The 18,302-nt window shown below is 48.4% G+C and overlaps 1 protein-coding gene across 1 annotated transcript in view; it reads right to left on the bottom strand.

The window, feature by feature from the left end:
- Positions 1 to 18,037, bottom strand: part of PTDSS1 (phosphatidylserine synthase 1) — a 60,996-nt gene extending 42,959 nt beyond the window's left edge. Inside the window, exons 1-2 of the mRNA XM_075549463.1 lie at positions 17,728 to 18,037; positions 6,203 to 6,294 (exon numbers count right to left, since the gene is read on the bottom strand). Of these exons, the coding sequence (XP_075405578.1) occupies positions 6,203 to 6,294; positions 17,728 to 17,906 (271 nt within the window). The 5' untranslated portion in view covers positions 17,907 to 18,037. The remainder of the gene's footprint in view (positions 1 to 6,202; positions 6,295 to 17,727) is intronic.
- Between the last annotated feature and the right edge of the window lie 265 nt (positions 18,038 to 18,302).

Raw genomic sequence — 18,302 nt, forward strand, 5'->3', positions numbered from 1 at the left:
CAGAAAACAAATCTAGGTGAACATGGCATGTTTGCTATGTACAAATGGTTACAAAAGTGGTGAAGCAATCCCTTCCCTGGATGACTGTTCCAATCCCTGCTGCCTACCGAACCACCAGTCTTTTTCTATACCCACCCGGAATCTTGTTTACTTTTTACTGTCTTTTAGGCAGATAATTTTTATAGTCAACAACTCAAACAACCTATCAAATTCCGACGAGCTTGTCCTGTCCCCACCACCTGCCTTCTTCCCCCCTTCTTCCTCTTGTAGTGTATTATCTCCGCTCACCTTGCTGACACCTGTCTACCTGCTAGCCTGCGGCTTCCTCTTGCTCTCTCAGTCCTCGGTAGCCGACAACGTGGGCTTCTTTTGACACGAACAACCTGTATCTTCATTTTCCCTTTTACAGTAACAGTGGTCTCACACCAGCTATCCTTGGTGACTGACTTCCCCCAGCATCATGTCCCCAACACCTATCCGTGTCATGAGGTGCTTCGTTCCATCCTTACTCTTCAGCGACGTGTAGTGATCCACCGGGAGCATGTGGGGTGCATGAGCCTGTGCACATGTGTGAGTGGGTGTGGGGATGTCCAAGCAGGGTGTGCAAGGCAGTGCGGGTGGAGGGAAAGCAGTACAGCAGGAGTGAAAGGAAACTCACTGCCATCAAGTCAATTCTGAGTCCGAGTAGAGAAGAGAAGGAATTGAGAAGGGCAGGGGGCACAGGTAGCCACTGTCAGACCCAGGGGCAACAAGGCAGGGGAGACACAACCACCACGCCCCTTTGGCAAGATGACAAGGCTGCTAGGTACAGCTGACGTATGGAAGGCCGGAGACTGACAGGAAGAGGAACGAAGGGGTATGGAAACATGTCACCCAGGAAGAGAGACCAAAGCACAACACAATAGAGTTCATGGAAGGTGTGGCCAGGGTATGACCAGGGCCGGAACCCAGAGTGGCGACACCATGCTGAGAGGACGGAGCTGGGGGCCCTCCTGTGATGAACTGCCCTACCCCCACCACGGGGGTCAGTTAGCTGAGCAAGCTGCTGGAGCATTTGTCTCATGGCTCCTCCCTGCCCTTCACGGGGATCACAAGGCCCAACCAGGCGGGAGGCGGAGAAAAGCACAAAAGGAAGCCAAGAGCATAGCCCCCCAGGAGAAACGGAGCAGGTGCTGTGGACGCCGCCGAGAGGAGGACTTAATTTAGGAATCTCGGCAAGGGCAGCAGGAGGCACTGAAGATGTGACGGTAATCCCAACACTCAGGGCCTTGGGCCTCATCAGAGGACATCTGTGGACGAAGCCCCAGAAGGCAGCTCCTGCCAGCGTGTCGCTGAAGGCACGACTCTGAGATGGTGATGACCGAGACCAACCCTTTGGACTTCTGCGGTGGATCGGGACTCCGAAATAGCAAAGGGACACACACACAAAAGGAGGAGGAACTTTGCAAGACACGAAGAAGTAGCTGCATGATCACGGAGCACCACGTCTCGGTCTCTAGTCATAAAAGAGTGGGTGATTTAAGGCAGGGCTGCACAGGCGGGTCACGTAAATATGGTCAGTGGGTTGTCTACCTCTCAACAGCTGAACTGGCCAAGACACCACCACCCACAGAAGGGTAGCAGCTAAGGCTGCTAATGGGCAACCCAACACCTCATGAGATCTGGTCTGCGGGTTCAGATGGACGGTTTCACGGGGCAACTAGTGAAGAGGCCAAGCAACATGTGGAGGGTTTCTGGTCTACCTCCAGAAATTCCATGGGTAGGTCCTGAGGTCTGAAAGCTGCCATCCAAGGCAAAAGAATGGGGCTGCACTTGCTTGGAGCAGCAGCAGGGCGAGGACAGTCACAAACAGAGGGGAAAAATGGAACATGTGGGAATGTGCCCCCTTTCTTAAAGCACTGTTGAGAAAAGGAGATGATCCAAGACAGGTCCGAAATCCACGGAGAGATTAAAGAGAACGACTGGACAGTGAGTGCCCTGCTACAGTTACTGGACATGTTGACCAAAAATTCTGAAGAAGGATATTCTTCAAAAGGGACACGTAGAACCCAGTATTTCTGGAGTCGGGGCAACTGGACAAATCCCTCAAACTATTTCCCTGAGATCAGCTGTAAACTCTAACCAACTACATCCCCCCGAATTCTTTTAAAAACCAAACAAGACTTTAGCTTACCTAGTAAACACAACCGCCTGGAGCACTGTGCTTCACACCTTCAGTGGTCTCCGTGAGGGCACGCATCGAGCAGGGCCATTCCTTAAGAACTATTTGTTCTTAGTCTGGGGCCAGAATGACGTATGAGCCCCAAACTCATTCGTCTACCTATGAATCCTATATGTCTCTGGTTCACCTTAGAGACATCATTGTCATTTTATGTTAGAGAACATTATCAGTCATCCTCCTGGGGCTAAAGGTCATCCTATTGAGACTGTCATTAATTTAGCCAATGGTACAAGTACAGACCCGAAATACATGGGTCTGTTGACTTGTACAGATTGAACTCCTAAGTTGACTGGACACTGTTTATACAAACAGCAGTGGTTGGTGATAGGGCAAAACTTTCAGTAACATTCGTTCCCCAAGGCAGCACCACGCCTATCAGATTAATGCACACGGTGTTCTTTTAAGAACCATATGGGAACTCTTGAAAGAGTAGATTGAAAACATCAGGAGCAGTGAGCGTGTGTTCAGGAAGGAGGACGTGTTGGAAAAGATGGCTGGGGAAGATTGCCCCTGAAGAATGGCATCAATGTCACTGAAATGACCAGGTCCACACTGTTGGACCGGTTCTGTTATGTGAATTTCTCAACAGGGAAACAAAAAAAAACCCAGTAAATCATACAAAGAAAGCAAAACAACAGTCGAAAGCAAAACCACCACCACCAAAAATAAACTAATAACTAAGCAATAAATTAACAGCCAAGGGAAGCTTAACAGGTAAAAGACTGCACCTGATACCTTTGGAATGCGCAGTTACCTGAGCCTGAACTGTGCTTTGATACATGTTTATCCAGGGGATGAGGAGGGGAGATAGGTCAGGAGGAGACAGGACAGGAATGCAGGGCAAAGACCAGCCACGGCCATGGCTTCAAGTGGTGATAAAGAAGCACTCAGCAGCCACTCCGAGGACACAAAGGCACAAAGACTTGAAGGCTGGGGAGGAAAGCCAACAGTCTGCTACCTCAATAGTCACCTCCTCACCTTTTCCTATTCCCAGCACTGCCCTGGGACTTTGGGGGCAGTCCACCTAATGTTGAGGTCTGAGCTCAGGCCACCGGCCCGAGCCTTGACGGGTTCTAGGCATGGGGACTGGGTTCCACGCTGCAACTGGCTACCCCCCCTGGAGAGCAAGACTGGAGGAGGTGGGCTGCACCCTCCCCACACGCCCTCCACATCTCTGCTAAGAGGAAGGAGGGGAAGAAGAGTTGACCAAGAGTGACTCTTGTTTGCAGAAAGACGTCTACAGCAACCCCACAGCTATTCTGACCCTGCGAGCTCTGCCTAGGAAACCAATCCTACAGTCGGGTCAGCATGAGATCATTCTGCACCCGTCCATCTCCTCACACGCACCTATCTGCACGGCCCAGTGACCCCACTGTCAGAGCCTTCACGCCTCACGAAGGGCCCGGCGATGTTTACCGAGAGAAATGTCACTGAAAAAGTGGGCTGTGGAAGCTAGACCGATCCAAGAGGTCAATGAACCGCCCCGGATCGTCTGGCCATCTAGAGACTCCTCCCCTTGGGGACTCCGAGGGCCAGGGTTTTCTCACTGAAGGTTTCTTTCTTGCTTCTTAGACCACCAGCACAACGACCTACTTACAAGCGCTGTGCTATGTAAGTCGGCATAGAGAACCAAATTCTACTGCCACCATCTTGGAAGCCTGAAGGCCGTGCGGAGATATATTTTCAAGTAGCCATCAGTAACATTTATAGTGAACTAAAGCTATTACAGATGAGAATCTTCTACACTATGTGGGAAGGGATAAGAGAAATGCATGTTATTTATTAAAATTTTTAAAAATTTTAATGAATCACTTTATTGGGGGCTCTTACAGCTCTTCTAACAATCCATGCATCAATTATATCAAGTACATTTGTACATGTTGCCATCATTTCCAAAACATTTTCTTTCTACTTGACCCCTTGTTATCAGCTCTTTTTGTCCTCTCCCTACCACCCTTGTGACCCCTGCAGATGGTATAAAATATGAAAATTTTAAAAAAATCAGTAATTTGTGAATTATCAAGAAATACATGCTTTTGGTCCACCTAGACAAGATAGGCCGGACAAATAATGAGAGAAGAAAATAACAGGGCCAACGGTCCTGGAGGGACATGAGAGGTAGGGGAAGGGAGGAGGTGTCGCCCAACACAGGAACATGGGAACAGCGAGTGGTTCAAAACCAGAGGAGGGAGGGGAGGGGAGGACTGGTAGGGAGTGACCAAGGGCAAGGTAACTGAGAGGAATTAGTGAAACCAGAATGAAGGCTAAACATGGTGGTGGGACGGGAGGAAAGCGAGAGGAAATAGAGGAAAGGAGTAGGAGGCAAAGTGCACACAGAGAAGTCTAAATACAGACATGTACATATGTAAATATATTTATGATTATGGGGGCAATAGACTTATGTGTATATATTTATAGGTTCAGTAGTAGGGTAGCAAATGGACATTGGGCCTCCTCATGCATAACCCCCCAATACAACAGCACCACGCCCTGCTAAACGGTCATTGCATGATACCCACCTTCCTGACATGATCACTGAAGACAGACGTGTGTGTAAGCAAACGTGGTGAAGAAAGCTGATGGTGCCCGGCTATCAAAAAGATAGAGCGTCTGGGGTCTTAAAGGCTTGAAGGCAAACAAGCGGCCATCTAGCTCAGAAGCAACAAAGCCCACAGAGAAGAAGCACACGGCCTAAGCAAATACAAGGTGTTGAATAGACCACGTAGCAGATACAAAGGAACAAAAACAATCATTGTGTGATCACCTTCCTCACATAATCGCTGAAGACGAAAGTGTGCATAAGCAAGTGTGGTGAAGAAGACTGATGGTGCCCGGCTACTGGGAGATATAGCGTCTGGGGACTTAAAGGCTTGAAAGCAAACAAGCGGCCATCTAGCCCAGAAGCAACAAAGCCCACACGGAAGCAGCACACCAACATAGGTGATCGTGAAGGGCAGAGGTGACCAGGTCTCAAACAAGTGGAAGGTGAATTACGAGAATGACAAGTGCAACGAATGTATAAGGGTGCTTTGCTCAGTTGATGTATGTACGGATTGTGATAAGAGCTGTGTGAGCCCCAATAAAAAGATTTATTAATTAAAAAAAAGAAATACATGCTTTAAATCACGATATTTAAAACCTGAGTGGGGTCTACAGACTGCTGTTCATCAGTAGACTGAAGAGTAATTTCAAAACAGCATCAATGTACAGTAACTAAAGCACAGAGCACGAGGAGTGATTACACAGAACAGCACAGGATATTCCAGGGAGGACGCACTCAGCGGGAATACGGACAGACGAAAGTGACTTGTACAGGAGCAACTGAAGGAGAAAGCAATGAATGTTTAGGACAGCAGAAACCCAAACTTGGTTGTTTGTTTTTTTAAGAAAAGGCTTTGCCTAACTATCGCCATAAGGGGAGCTAAAACTCACAGTAATTATTGTTCTTTCCCCCATGCACTCTGAAGAAAATTATATCCCAAATTCATAATGATTTAAGAGTTCACTGTGATAAAAGATCGCTTGAGACAACAAACGACTTAAGTACTACTCATGACAGCACTGACCGTGTCCTTAGTGAAAAGAAGGCGTGACTCAGCAGTAATGGAGTATTTCATTACTCAACTGATCGTAGAAACAGCAGCTAGGGTAATAGCTGACACTTACTGAGAGCTGCAGGTCTGCTGGTCCCGTCAGAGCCGTCAGCATGCATTCACTCCGCTTGCCCTTGCAGCAGTACCTCCCGTGCAGCCATTTTACAGATCAGAAACCGAGGCACCAAGCACTCGGGGACTCGGCAGGGTCGCAGAGCTGGGGAGCCAGCGGACCGGCAGCCTGATCTTCCAGAGCCTGTGTGCCACCGGCTACTACACAAGACTCAGCCTGTCTTTCTTACTCGGCCTTTAGGGGGACACACATCTGACAAAGGCCAGGAGCGCCCAATACACAGAAGCAATGGGCCGGAGCGCCATGACCACTTACCATTGGGAAATGCTAACACGCTGATGATGAGAAAGAAAAAAATGACAGAGAGGATGCCCTTCCAGATGTTGTCTTCTGGGCCAGAATCATCCCTGAAAACAGAAAGAAAGCAAAACATTGAGGATTCATCTTCAGACTAAACTAGTAAACCTCGGAGTCCGAGTTCCACATGATAACACAGGGGCACTGCTCACTCTTTATTATGAGAGAAATCACACACACACCTTCTATGCCATGATCGTTTCACCAAATAAAAACATCTGATAACACAGTCTAGTTTGTTCGTGTAAGGTAGGTAATTGCCATGCTCATGCACCAAGATGCTCAGACATGTATTTGGACCTACACGGTTCTTTTAGAGAATATTCAGTAAGGCTTATTTTGAAATATGTTTTGCTTTTAAGGCCAAGGAAAGATGACTTCCATGAAGTCATAGAACTCAACTACCAGACAGAGGCTGTGGCCAAGCCACTTTTTGGGAATCACGCAGGAAGAAGGCAATCAAGGCGCTCTCCTGGGAAAGTCTCATGTGGCCTGGCATCTCTCTCCTATCTTTGTTCCCAATTGCCTGTTTCATCTTTCTTACAACGCAAAAGAGATTGATTCAAAAGATGACCTACTCTATGTTGACCAGACGTCCCGATTTTTAACCATTTGTCCCACATCGTTTTAAAAGAGTCCTGATTTTTGGAAAGAATGCACAACAAGCTAGGGTTTATGGTTTTTGGCTGCCATGTGGTTATTTCACCAGGAAATGAGTTTTATCAATGGTGTCCCACTGGTGTCCCGCTTTACCAATGTTAAAATCTGGTCACCTTACCACCCATCCTGTCTCATGAACATACAGAGCACCTGTTCCCAAATGGGATCAGAACCGCAGGCACTGCAGTTAAGATCCACATCCGGGGATTCCATCAGGCTGCAAACAGTTCAGTCCCGGCCAACGACACCTGCACAGGACCTGCTACCTATTTCCTGCTTGGACCAAAATCCCACCAGCAAGAGATACGGTGGTTACTAAGCAACACGTGTGCTCCATCAACCACGACTGAACCATCTCTAAGGAGTTAGGAGCCCTGTTTACACCACCTTTTGCGGGGGGGTGTTACAATGCCCTGCACATTCCAAGCACTCTCCCAGCAGGCACTGTATTTAGCTGCCCCCCAATTCTGCAGGGCTGGCAGGGTGAGCGTCTTTCCTTGAAGGAAGTAAAACTCTGGCTTAATCCCACCCACCGTGGCAGGTGGGAGGAAGGAGGTGCAGCACTTCCGGCTGGCTGGCTCCATTCGGAGACTGGTACGTTCACCAATTTGACATAAGCATGCACTTAGGAAACCGGGCTCCTCTTACCTGCTACACTTTACAAGTGCCCGGGGAGCTTGCTAATGGACGCACCCCTGACCACTAACGGTACACCTACTTAATTTACAGTTTACAGCAACACTGGCATTTCAGCTAGGATTGGACACTGGCTCCCTTCTTGTCCTCCCCATCCCCCCATCCCCGCCTTTGCTCTCTGCATAGTGCTTAGTGCACAGCAGACAGTCTAAATATAGTTGATGCAAGAATGAGCGAGGTAACAGGCAAACACAGAGACAAGCTTATTGGTGGTGGGGGTGAAGGAGATGGGCAGTTTCGACTTCACCGGTTGAGTTCCTGCAGGTGACTCCAACTCAGATTATCCCTGCGTAGGGTCTCGGGAGCTGTAAAGCTTTACAGGGACAGGCAGCCTCGTCTTTCTTCCTTGGAGATGCTGGTGGGTTTGAACCACCCACTCTGTGGTTAGCAATCCAACATTTAACTGACATTGCCACCAGGACTCCTTGGGGGAGATGAAAACTTTTTAAAACGCATAGTAGGGATGGGGCAATGAGCACTCCTCAATGAGCACTTACACGCAGTTACCACGATACACTTTTGTTTTACCTATGTGTATGTGTGTGTACAGACATACGTATTCACAATGAAAAGCAGAAAGGGTGAGCACAATGATGAGGCTGAGTGGGCCAAGGAACGCAGGAACCGTGAAGCGGTCAGAGCCCAAAGCAACAGGGCTTGCCCACAGGGCCTTTCCTGCCCTCTGCAGAGGGTCGGCAGAGATCCATAGAGGTATCCGCAGAGTCCTTCTGGCAAACACCCAGAGACGAAAGATCGTCCTGAAAGTGGAAAAATATGTAATGATACTATTTTTTTTAAGTCTGGAGGTTAAAAAAGAGAAAACTAAAGTTTGGCCACAAAAACGTTTAGACAGATTCTGTGTCCGTGTTAAAACCCGACTCCAGGCTCAGGAAAAATTGCAAGTCCTACCCATTCTCTCTGGGTCTCCAGAGGAGCTTTCTCCCAGAATGCCATGCCACCACAGCCTCGCCATGTGCACTGCTGCTAAATGGCTTGTTCCCTACTCCTCCCATCGTCCCCACCGTTTATTCAACCCTGGCTCGCCTTGAAACACAGATATACGCCCCACAACAAACTGGTGGGGTCTTTTCCATGAGACCAGTCCCTAGGAGCCTGGTGGTGTTGTGGTTACATGTCGGCCTGCTACCCACAATGTCAGCAGTTTGAAACCAAAGGCAGGGCTGTTTTTCCTTGGAAAAAATAGGGTCACTCTGGCTTAGCATCAAATCAATGGCAGTGAGTTTAAGAGTTATTAGTCACTGCTAAGGATCCTCAACAGAAAACTCCATTCTGAGCTTCAAAGCGGAGCTTTGATATCATCTATGAATGCTCCATTCACTTCATTTTATACAAAGTGGTGACCCCTGCTCCCGCTGCAGCCCTATCTTCTCACCACCACCCCCACCACAGAAGAGGATGGGATTACTTTTCCTTTGGAGAAATGGATAACAGATTTCTTGCATTAGATTCATTTGGATTTACTAGGTGCCTGTGCTCAGGGCTGAGGGGGCAGTGACAAAGTACTTCTTGCCCCCATGCAGGAGATGCAAGTTTGACTCCGGCCAGTGCAGCGTGTGGGCGTGTATGTTGGTAGGATGTTGAACAAGTTTCAGCTTGGCTGCCAGACTAAGGTGCACTAGGAAGAAATGCCTGGCAATCCACATCCAAAAATCAGCCAATAAAAACCCTATGGGGCAATCTGTAGCTGGTCAGGGCATGCCTCAGGCCCAGGTGTTGGTTGTGACATTGTGCAATGCGTGTCAGGGCTGACTCGATGGGGAAATTTAGCTAATCTGTGTCCTCAAGAGACTTCAGAGAGGACCCAGTGTTGTGATGAGAAACCTTAATAAAGGCAACTGGAGGCATGTGAACATTGCTTTCCCTGTGCATCCTGGGAAGTCATGAAAGATGTCCTGGGTGGGGAACAGTCACCAGGGCCAGGAACTTGAGGGGTCCTGGGGCTGGCCAACAGAGCCAGGAGCCATAAGGTTCTTTCCGGTCTGAGAGCCCGGGGTCTGCCGGGTATGTGACAGCAGAAGCAGGTTCTAGAACACAAATCCAGCCAGCCCTTTGCTACAGCTGATGAGAGCCCACACAGTATGCCAAGGGCACATGGGATCACGATTTTGCTGTAAAAAGGTCATGGGGGGACAGCAGTGTGGAGGAGGGATCGATGGGATGGAGATGGAACTGAGGCCAGGCAATTCCAAAGGGGGAAGGGCAGTGCTGAGCTCAGGCCTGGAAACGGAGAACCAATGATAGCTGCTAGAAAAGCTATTAAGCTTTGAGAGGCGAAGATGTGCTAGATGGTGAGACTTGGCCTGGATGGAACTCAGAATGCTGAACTGTTAAAGCGAATTTCCTGGGTTGCCAGACCAGAGGATTGAGGAGGCAACCCAGCCAGACTTCCTGGCTTCGGATTCACTGAGATGCATACACTCCCAACATCCGGGGCCACAGGGTTCATGGTGCTATTTTCAGCGGCCACTGGTCCGACAGCCACTCAAGGCAACTCCATGTGTGCAGAGTAGAACTGTGCCCGACCGGCTTTTCGAGGCAGCTCTGATCTGGCTGCCTCGCCATGGATGCCACCTCGGTATTGAATCCCCACGTAGGCAGATGCTACGTCTGTGGTGATAGGATTGTTTGGAATGCTAGCTGCAATTATTTAAAAATAGACGCACATGAATGAAGACGGCTCACTAACGAGTGTTGCGAGTCAATGGCTTCTCAGCAGTTCTCTCTGTGGTCAAATCGACTTCACTGCAACCAAATAACAAATATTTGAGCCGCCCAGGGGCCTATCTCCCACAGAATAGTCTAACGAAATGAATGGCACATTTTCCCTTTCTGTTACCCGAACTTGAGAATGCTCATATTGTATTCATTCGCTCACTGCCATCGACTTCATTCCAACTCACAGGGAGCCTAGAGGACAGAGTAGAACTGACCGCGTTGAGTGTCCAGACTCTAAATCTTCATGGGGGTGAAAGCCTCATTTTTCTCCCTTGGAGCAGTCGGTGGTTTCGATCTGCTGACTTTGCACTTAGAGCCCAACGAGTAGCCACTATGCCACAATTATATTAAGGATATTAAATACCCAACTTTTTAAAATATATAATTTTATTGGGGGCTCTTATAACAATCTATACAATTGTATCAAGCACGTTTGTACATATGTTGCCATCATTTCCAAAACATTTCTTTCTACTCGAGCCCTTATACCTAAGATTAGGGTGTGTATTAGATAACCTTTTAAAGCATGATTCAGGGAGTCACTTGGGAGGAGACGTGTTAAAGATGCAAGCTGACTTGCCCCTGCCCCGGGCACACAGCCCAATAACAAAGCAGCCCTTGTCCACGTGCAGGGTTTGCACTGGCTCAGGAAACGGTCCCTCTACATCAGTGGTTCTCAACCTGGGGGTTGCAACCCCTTGGGGGGACTGTCTAACGACCCTTCCACAGGAGTCACTCGATTCTTAACAGTAGCAAAATTAGTTATGAAGTAGCAACGAAGATAATTTTATGGTTGGGGGTCACCACAACATGAGGAACTGGATTAAAAGGCCACGGCATTAGGAAGGTGGAGAACCACTGCCACTCACTCAGTATTGTTGGTGCCAGGGCCTTCCGTTCGTGGGAGAAACAGAACAAGATGAACATAAAAGAAATAACCACATCAGGGGTTATAGGGTGACTTTTTCCAAGGGAAATGCTTACGGTCCAAGCAAAGAAAGAGTCTTTCCTGGTGGAACAAGAGGAACCCTTGTGGTAGAGTGAGTGCCAAGCGCAAGGCCAGTGGTTCAAGCCTACTAGCTGCTCTACAGGAGAAAGAGCTGGTAGTCAACTTCTAGAAACATCTACAGACTTGGAAATCCAATGGGGCAGTTCTACTGGGTCCTAATGGAAGACGTGGTGAGTTGGAACTGACTTGATGACAGTGGGTTTGAAATGATTTCACATAAAACTCATTGTCCTGGAGTTAATTCTGACTCACAATGACCTTGTAGGTCAGAGCTAAAACCGCCTCGTTTGGGTTTCTGAAGCTGTATCTCTTTAAAGGAGCAGAAACTCTGATCTTTCTAGTAGGGTCGAACTTGCCCCCCCACCCCCAGCCCTGGAGGGTTCTGCTGATTTTATATAAGATGCATTATTTGCGCAAGTGGTGAACTAGTTAAGTGCTTGGTGCTAACGAATTGGGTGGAAATTTTTAACGGTTTTATTGACATATAATTCACATACTTTACAACTCAATGGTTTAAATATAATAAAAAGATTTGTCAGGGGTGGTTGGTAGGAAATGGGGAGCTAATACCAATGAGTACAGAAAGGGGGAAAGGTTCTAAAATTATCTTTTTAATAGTGACTGAACTATTGAACTGTGTGATATGTGAATTATATGCCGATAAAACTCTATCAATGAATCACGCCAACTTGTAGCGACTATATGGGACAGGGCAGCGTTGCCCCTGCGAGTGTCCGAGACTGTAACTATTTACAGGTGTACAAAGCCCGCCTGTCTTCCTCGGAGTGCCTGGTGGTTTTGAACCATCGGCCTTGCAGGTTGCAGCCCAACGAGTAACCAATACACCATCAGGGTTCCTTTCTGTGTCAATAAAGGTTTTTGAAAAAGGATTTTACAATCACCACCACATTCAACTTTAGAACATGTTCTTCATTCTGTACTCCTTATTAACTCCCCATTCCTGCCCCCCGCAACATCCCCTGCCATAACCCAAAGAAACTCTTACTCTAGTTATTGTCTCTATAGATTTATCTATCCTGGGTTTCATATAAAAAAATCACATATATGCCCCAAACCAAAAATAACAGAACAGAAAACCTTCAACCCGAAAGAAAATAAGAAATAATAAAAACTAGAGCAAATTTTAAATGGATCAAAAAGGGAATAACAAATAACAAAGTATTAAATTTATCCTAATTACAAATGCATTAATACACTTTCCAATGCACTCTGAGCTACTCATATCGCCGGCCAACGGCCAGAGGGGATGTAAGGGAAGCTTAATCCACACAGGAACTCAGTAATGGATGTCCGGCCTTCACTGTCTTCCACAGCCTTCTGCAAACCAGGTGCTCACAATTTAAGCTCTAATACAATTTCTTCTTCTGGTCTTGGATTTTATAAAACACAATCCTTGGTTCACAAAGACTGGTGTGCTTCTATCACGTGGACTTAGCAGACACATCACTTTAGAGGGTTGCTAGTTTTAAACCAAGCTTTTCAGACCCCAGATGCTGTTCTTTCTGATCGTTAGGCACCATCTCATTTCTTCACTACACTTTGCTGCGGCACCTCTATCTTCAGTGATCTCTTCATGAAGGCAAATGTTGAGTAGGACTACATCCTAAAAGCTAATTGTTCTTAGATTGGAGCTTACGATGAAGTGCAAACTCAAAAGCCGTTCATATATGTACATTTTATATATATCCCTGGTCCACTTTACAGACAGCATTATTTTTTTGGATAATTTTATAAATCACTCCTATGGGGTATATGATCATTCTATTCATAGTATCATTAATTTAGTTCCTGGTATATAATTTAAATTACAGCTGAGAAAAGGGAAGTATATATGTATGACAGCTTTTTAGACTAAAATACATAGATTATTGACTTGTACAGATTAAAAACTTAAGTGACTGAATACGATTAACACAAACAATGGGGTTGGAGGTAGGAGAAAACTTTCAATAAGGCTCATTCAGTAAGGCAGAACTCTGCCTGTGGGACTAAAGCCTGCCATCTCACAGCACAGACAGTACGAAAACACCAAGGATATGACAGTTTTAAGGGGACAATTACTGGGCACTCTCAAAACAAGAGCGTTGAACTCAAGTTCAGTGGCTTCCAACCAGTTGGCGATTTGAATCAAGAGCAGCTCAGAAGGAGGAGAGACCTTCTCTCACGGGCGTGCCACCATGGGGGCATCTCCCAACAATGAAGACAGCAAGGGAAAGGAAGGGCAGGGGGGGCTAAACCCCCAGAAGGTTAGAAATGTGGTTCGTGGATTCACGGGAGAGTTGGCGTGATAAGGGAATACAAGCAGGCCTTTCCTCGTCCCGAGCGGTCTCCAGGGTCTTTTAGCAGAGACTAGTGGATAACCCCATAGGAGTGGCACTTCTGCAAGGAGACAATCCACCCAGGGTTAACTAGTTCAGAGCAGTGAAGTCGACTGAGACCCATGCTGACCCCGTCGTTTGCAGAGCAGAATGGTGTTCCAGCGGGTCTTCCTGCTGTGACCTTTCTTAAACTAACCACTAGGCTTTTTTCCGAAGACACCTCTGGATGGGTTTGAGCCTCCAGCCTTCTGGTTGGTAATCAGGTGCTTAACCCACTGAGGACTCAAGTCATGATTTCTGTTAATCAAATGCTCACAGAGGGTGGTTTCACCGTTTTACTGTTGGGCGTCTCTTGAACATAAGGTAGGCTGCTATCAATGTGCTTTGGGATTTACGTCTTTTCAAATCTGAAACTTGACTGAAACAGAGGCCAATATTTCCAAGTTTATCAATTCCTGAAAACAGAGTAAATACACAGGTACCTCAGTATTTATACTGAGCTCCAGGCGAAGGTTTGCCTTGCCCGACCGTGGCTGAATAAACTTAAAAGAACAAACATATAAACCAAAGTGTCTAACTCACAAAAACTCATCAAAAAATCGGACCGACTGTTTTCCAAGCTTAGGGAAAAATACTTTATTTTATGAAGGTGACAGGGGCAGGAGACTTGAACATGAACAGGAGGTTTAACATGAGGTGGCCCAGTTACTATTAAACAAAAGAACTACTTGACAAATTTAAACTTGTCTCAGACTCCTGGGGGAGCTCTCTAATCCTTCTCAATCCTAAATTCTTGCTGGGTCTCTGTATCCAGGTACTTTTTCTCAAATACTGGTAAAACGATACCTTAAAGTATTCTTAGCTCCTATTCTCAGACCACTGGTCTTTGCAAAACCAACTTTTAGATATATGTTTATAAAACTGCTAGTCCACTAAAAGCCCTGTTCCAAAATAAAGAGAAGGTAATCATTACTAGACATAATCACCAGGAAGAGCACAGAGTCAACAGCCTGCACCTACACCACTACTCACCATTTCTATGGAGTAAGACGCTCAAACTCTAGGCCTCATGGCCATCAAGTAGATTCTGACTCAGTGACTCTTGAGCAGCCCCACCAGGGCTCCTGCCAAAGCGATCGATTAACTGTAGTGTTGAAAGTATGGGAAATAAATATGAGTTGTAAGAACTTGTCGTTAAGTCATAGGAAAAACCATCTGAATCTGACATCAGCACGTGGTAGCTGTAATTTCACATAATGAGCCCTAGCGGTGGGGTGGTTACGCCCGGGGTTGCTAACTGCAAGATCAACACTTGGAAAGCACCAGTCACTCACTATGTTGGAGAGGGATGAGGCTGGAGAAAGTAGAGTTAGTTTAGTAAAGAGTTACAGTTTCAGTAACCCACAAGGCCAGGTCTACCCTGTCCTGAAGGATCCCCATAAGTGAGTAGTGAGCCAATGACAATGCGTTTGGTTTTGTTTGGCTTTATATCATTGTTACCATTTGTAGAAAGGGCACAGTCTGAGATTCAGATGCTGCTGCTTCTATTACTTTCGACAATCTCATCTTCCTTTCCTGTACTTTCATCACTTAATTATTTGTCAACTGCTTTGGCAGAACGGAGCCCTGGTAGAGTGAGTAGTGGTTGGGATCTGGGCTGCAAACCACAACTACAGCAGATCGAAACCACCAAATGCTCTGGGGGGCTTGGGAGAGATGAGGCTTTCTACTCCCCTGAAGCCTCAAGAACTCACTGAGACAATTCTATCCTATCCTACAGGGTAGTTATGAGTCGTAACTGGATGGCAGTGAGTTTGGTTTGGTTGACAGAATTGGAGCCCTGGTGGCATCGTGGCTGCTCAATCGATAGGATGCTAACCACAGGTCGCATTTAGAAGCCTTATCCTCTACTCACTAACAGAACTTCCCTCCCAATCCTTGTAACCACTGAATAGCCCTTTACCATTTTGCTGGCCCTGATGAAGAACCACTAGGCCGTCGCAGGATCCGAGTTCTATTCTCTTAAAGTGTTAGTCTACGAAACCCACAGGGGCAGTTCTACTCTGTCTTATAGGCATTGGAATCGACTCGATGGCAGTGAATTTGGAGTATGGGAGGGGTAACACACTGGAAATGGGGAACTTCCAGATTATGGCCTTCTGTATTATAAATGGACATTAAAAAATTAAAGATAAAAAGCTGACATGCGCTGCTCATTCTTGTTTCCCATTACTTGGAATAACTACTGCTATCATTTCCATAGAAGTGCCCTCACTGATTTCCTTACTGCTGGCCCCCACGCAACTAGGGCTCCGTAAGAGATGTTAGATGACCCTAAACTGCGCTACGAAAAAACAGGCCTGTATGTTATTTAATCAAAATGATATGGACATCTCCACTATCTCGATTCTTCTGGATTAGAGAGCATACTGCTTCCTCTTTCAAGGAGGAACAACATCATTTAGAGGGCACTGTCTTGAGTACAACACTGCACTACTCAGGGATGGGGTCTTTTAAGCCCTGCTTTCCATACAGAGGTTCATTCTAAAAAAACAGCAATTCTTGTGAAGAACGATGGCATGTCTCCTTGCTATGATTCAGCAAAATACCCATTTCCTGGGTTGGGAATTGGAGAATGAGCAAACACGTGTTCAGTGATGTACATGATGTGGGTGGCAAGAGTTGAGCTGGCACAAGACCAGAAGAAATGAAAGGTTCCCACCTACTATTCTAGAAAGGTTTCATCTCAATAGAACCTGAAAGATGGATCTTGAGCAGGAGGAGGAAACCACACTCACTGGGTACACTGAGACTGGAGAAGCCCCCAAGGCTACAGCCTGCAAACAACTTTTGAAATCTTGCACCAAAACTCTCCTAGGAAGTCATCTTTAACAAAAGAACAAACTATCTCAGTAAATAAGGTCCGCCTGGAGTGCGGCACACACACGAGATTGTACTGAGAGCAGTAATTCTAAAATGCTGATGGGAACGTTAAGGGGCAGCAGTGTAAGTTGACGGTGGTGAGACTCTAGGCAGAGGTGACACACCGTGACAAAGGGAGCCACGGTCGGTGAACTGTTCACGTAAGCTATAAAATGGGTGCAGGGTTTGTTGTGTGTATTTCCAACCAAAATAAAGTTAGGATAGGTAGATGGTACGAACAGGTATATATTAGGAATGCTATGCGTGCGCGCACGCGCACGGAGGGGGCCGGTTACACACGCATATCTTCAAGGGGACAAGAGGATTTGTAAGTTCTATTCACACCTACACAGTATAAGCCACTGACTACATACCAGGCTCCTCTAGAAACCTTTGAGCACACACGTTAGGTGAGCCAGGCAGGGTGTGAGCATTGCTGGGTGGGCTTGCAGCACTGTCGCAGGAGATGACGGGCCATCTGCGTGTGGTGCTGTAGTGTCTATCTAGGAAGGCAGTTGGCGGTGTGGCATATAGCGACGTTTTGCGTGAGGACCCGGGCAGCGTTTTGCTACCTGACTTGGCTGCGTGGGGAAGGATGGCTTGGTGCGCCTCATGTGTGCATTCTGTGTGCATGGGGTGGAGGGCTGTATCCTGGGGGTAGGGGCGGGGACGGGGAGGGGGGGTTCCACCGGAAGGGTTCTGGGCGCGTGTGTGGTGCTGTGATCTGCTGGTGGTAGTGGTGTGTGTGTGTGCACGCGCGTGTGTTGAGAATGGTGCATTCGAGATGATTCATGCGGTCGGCTGGAGGGGATGCAGAGGACCGGGCTGCGTCGTGATGGGGGGGCTCTGGGCCGAGCCCGCTGGCGGAGGGAGGGGGCGGGGGAGGGCTCGAGCTCCGCGGCCCGCGTGCGTTAGTGAGGTGGGCCGGAAGCTCCGTCTGGGAGAGGGGGGGGTCGGGAAGGCGGGGAGGGGGCCGGGGTGTGCAGTGAGACTCCGGCGGGCCGCGGGGCTGCGTGGGCGGCCAGCTTCCTCACCCCAGAGCCACTGCAGGCCACCCTCCCCGGGCCGGGCCGCCTCCGCCCCTCACCCTGGCGCCTTCCCGCCCGCCGCGGCCGCCGCACCTGGTGAAGGCGAAGTACATGAGGCTGACGATGGTGAAGCTGAGCAGGGTGATGGTGTGCGGTCGGTAGAAGAAGTCGATGGTAATGTCCTCCACTTGCTGCTCGTTGATCATCCGGAAATGCATCTTGTAGTTCACATCATCTTTGCTCAGCGTCCTGCTCCCCACGCAGGTCGCCATGGCCCGCCTCCCCGTCCTGCGGCGGCGGCTGCGGCCCCGGCCCGGAGGCTGGGACCTCGGACGTGGGGAGCCGCAGCGGAGAAGCGGCCGGGCGGCGGCGCCGGGACTGGCGCGGAGCAAAGGCTGAGCGCGGCGGGGAGGGCGGGCGGGAGGGGGCGTGGCCGCGACGTCGCCAACCGGGCCTCGGGGTGGGGGGCGCCCCCGGCCGTCTCCCGACCAGCGTGCTGCGACGGGCGCCTCCGGGGACTCGGGAAGCCCTCCGGCTCCTGCTGGACGGGGCTTCGGGGAAGGGGCGAGAAGCAGAAGGAACGCCGTGGTTCTGGCCCGTCGGGATGGCCCGCGCGCCACCGCGCCCCCCCCGCACGCTCGGAGATGGTCTCGCCCACTCGGGCCGCC

Source organism: Tenrec ecaudatus, chromosome 5 (genome assembly GCF_050624435.1).
Source record: "Tenrec ecaudatus isolate mTenEca1 chromosome 5, mTenEca1.hap1, whole genome shotgun sequence".
Classification (NCBI taxonomy): Eukaryota; Metazoa; Chordata; class Mammalia; order Afrosoricida; family Tenrecidae; genus Tenrec; species Tenrec ecaudatus.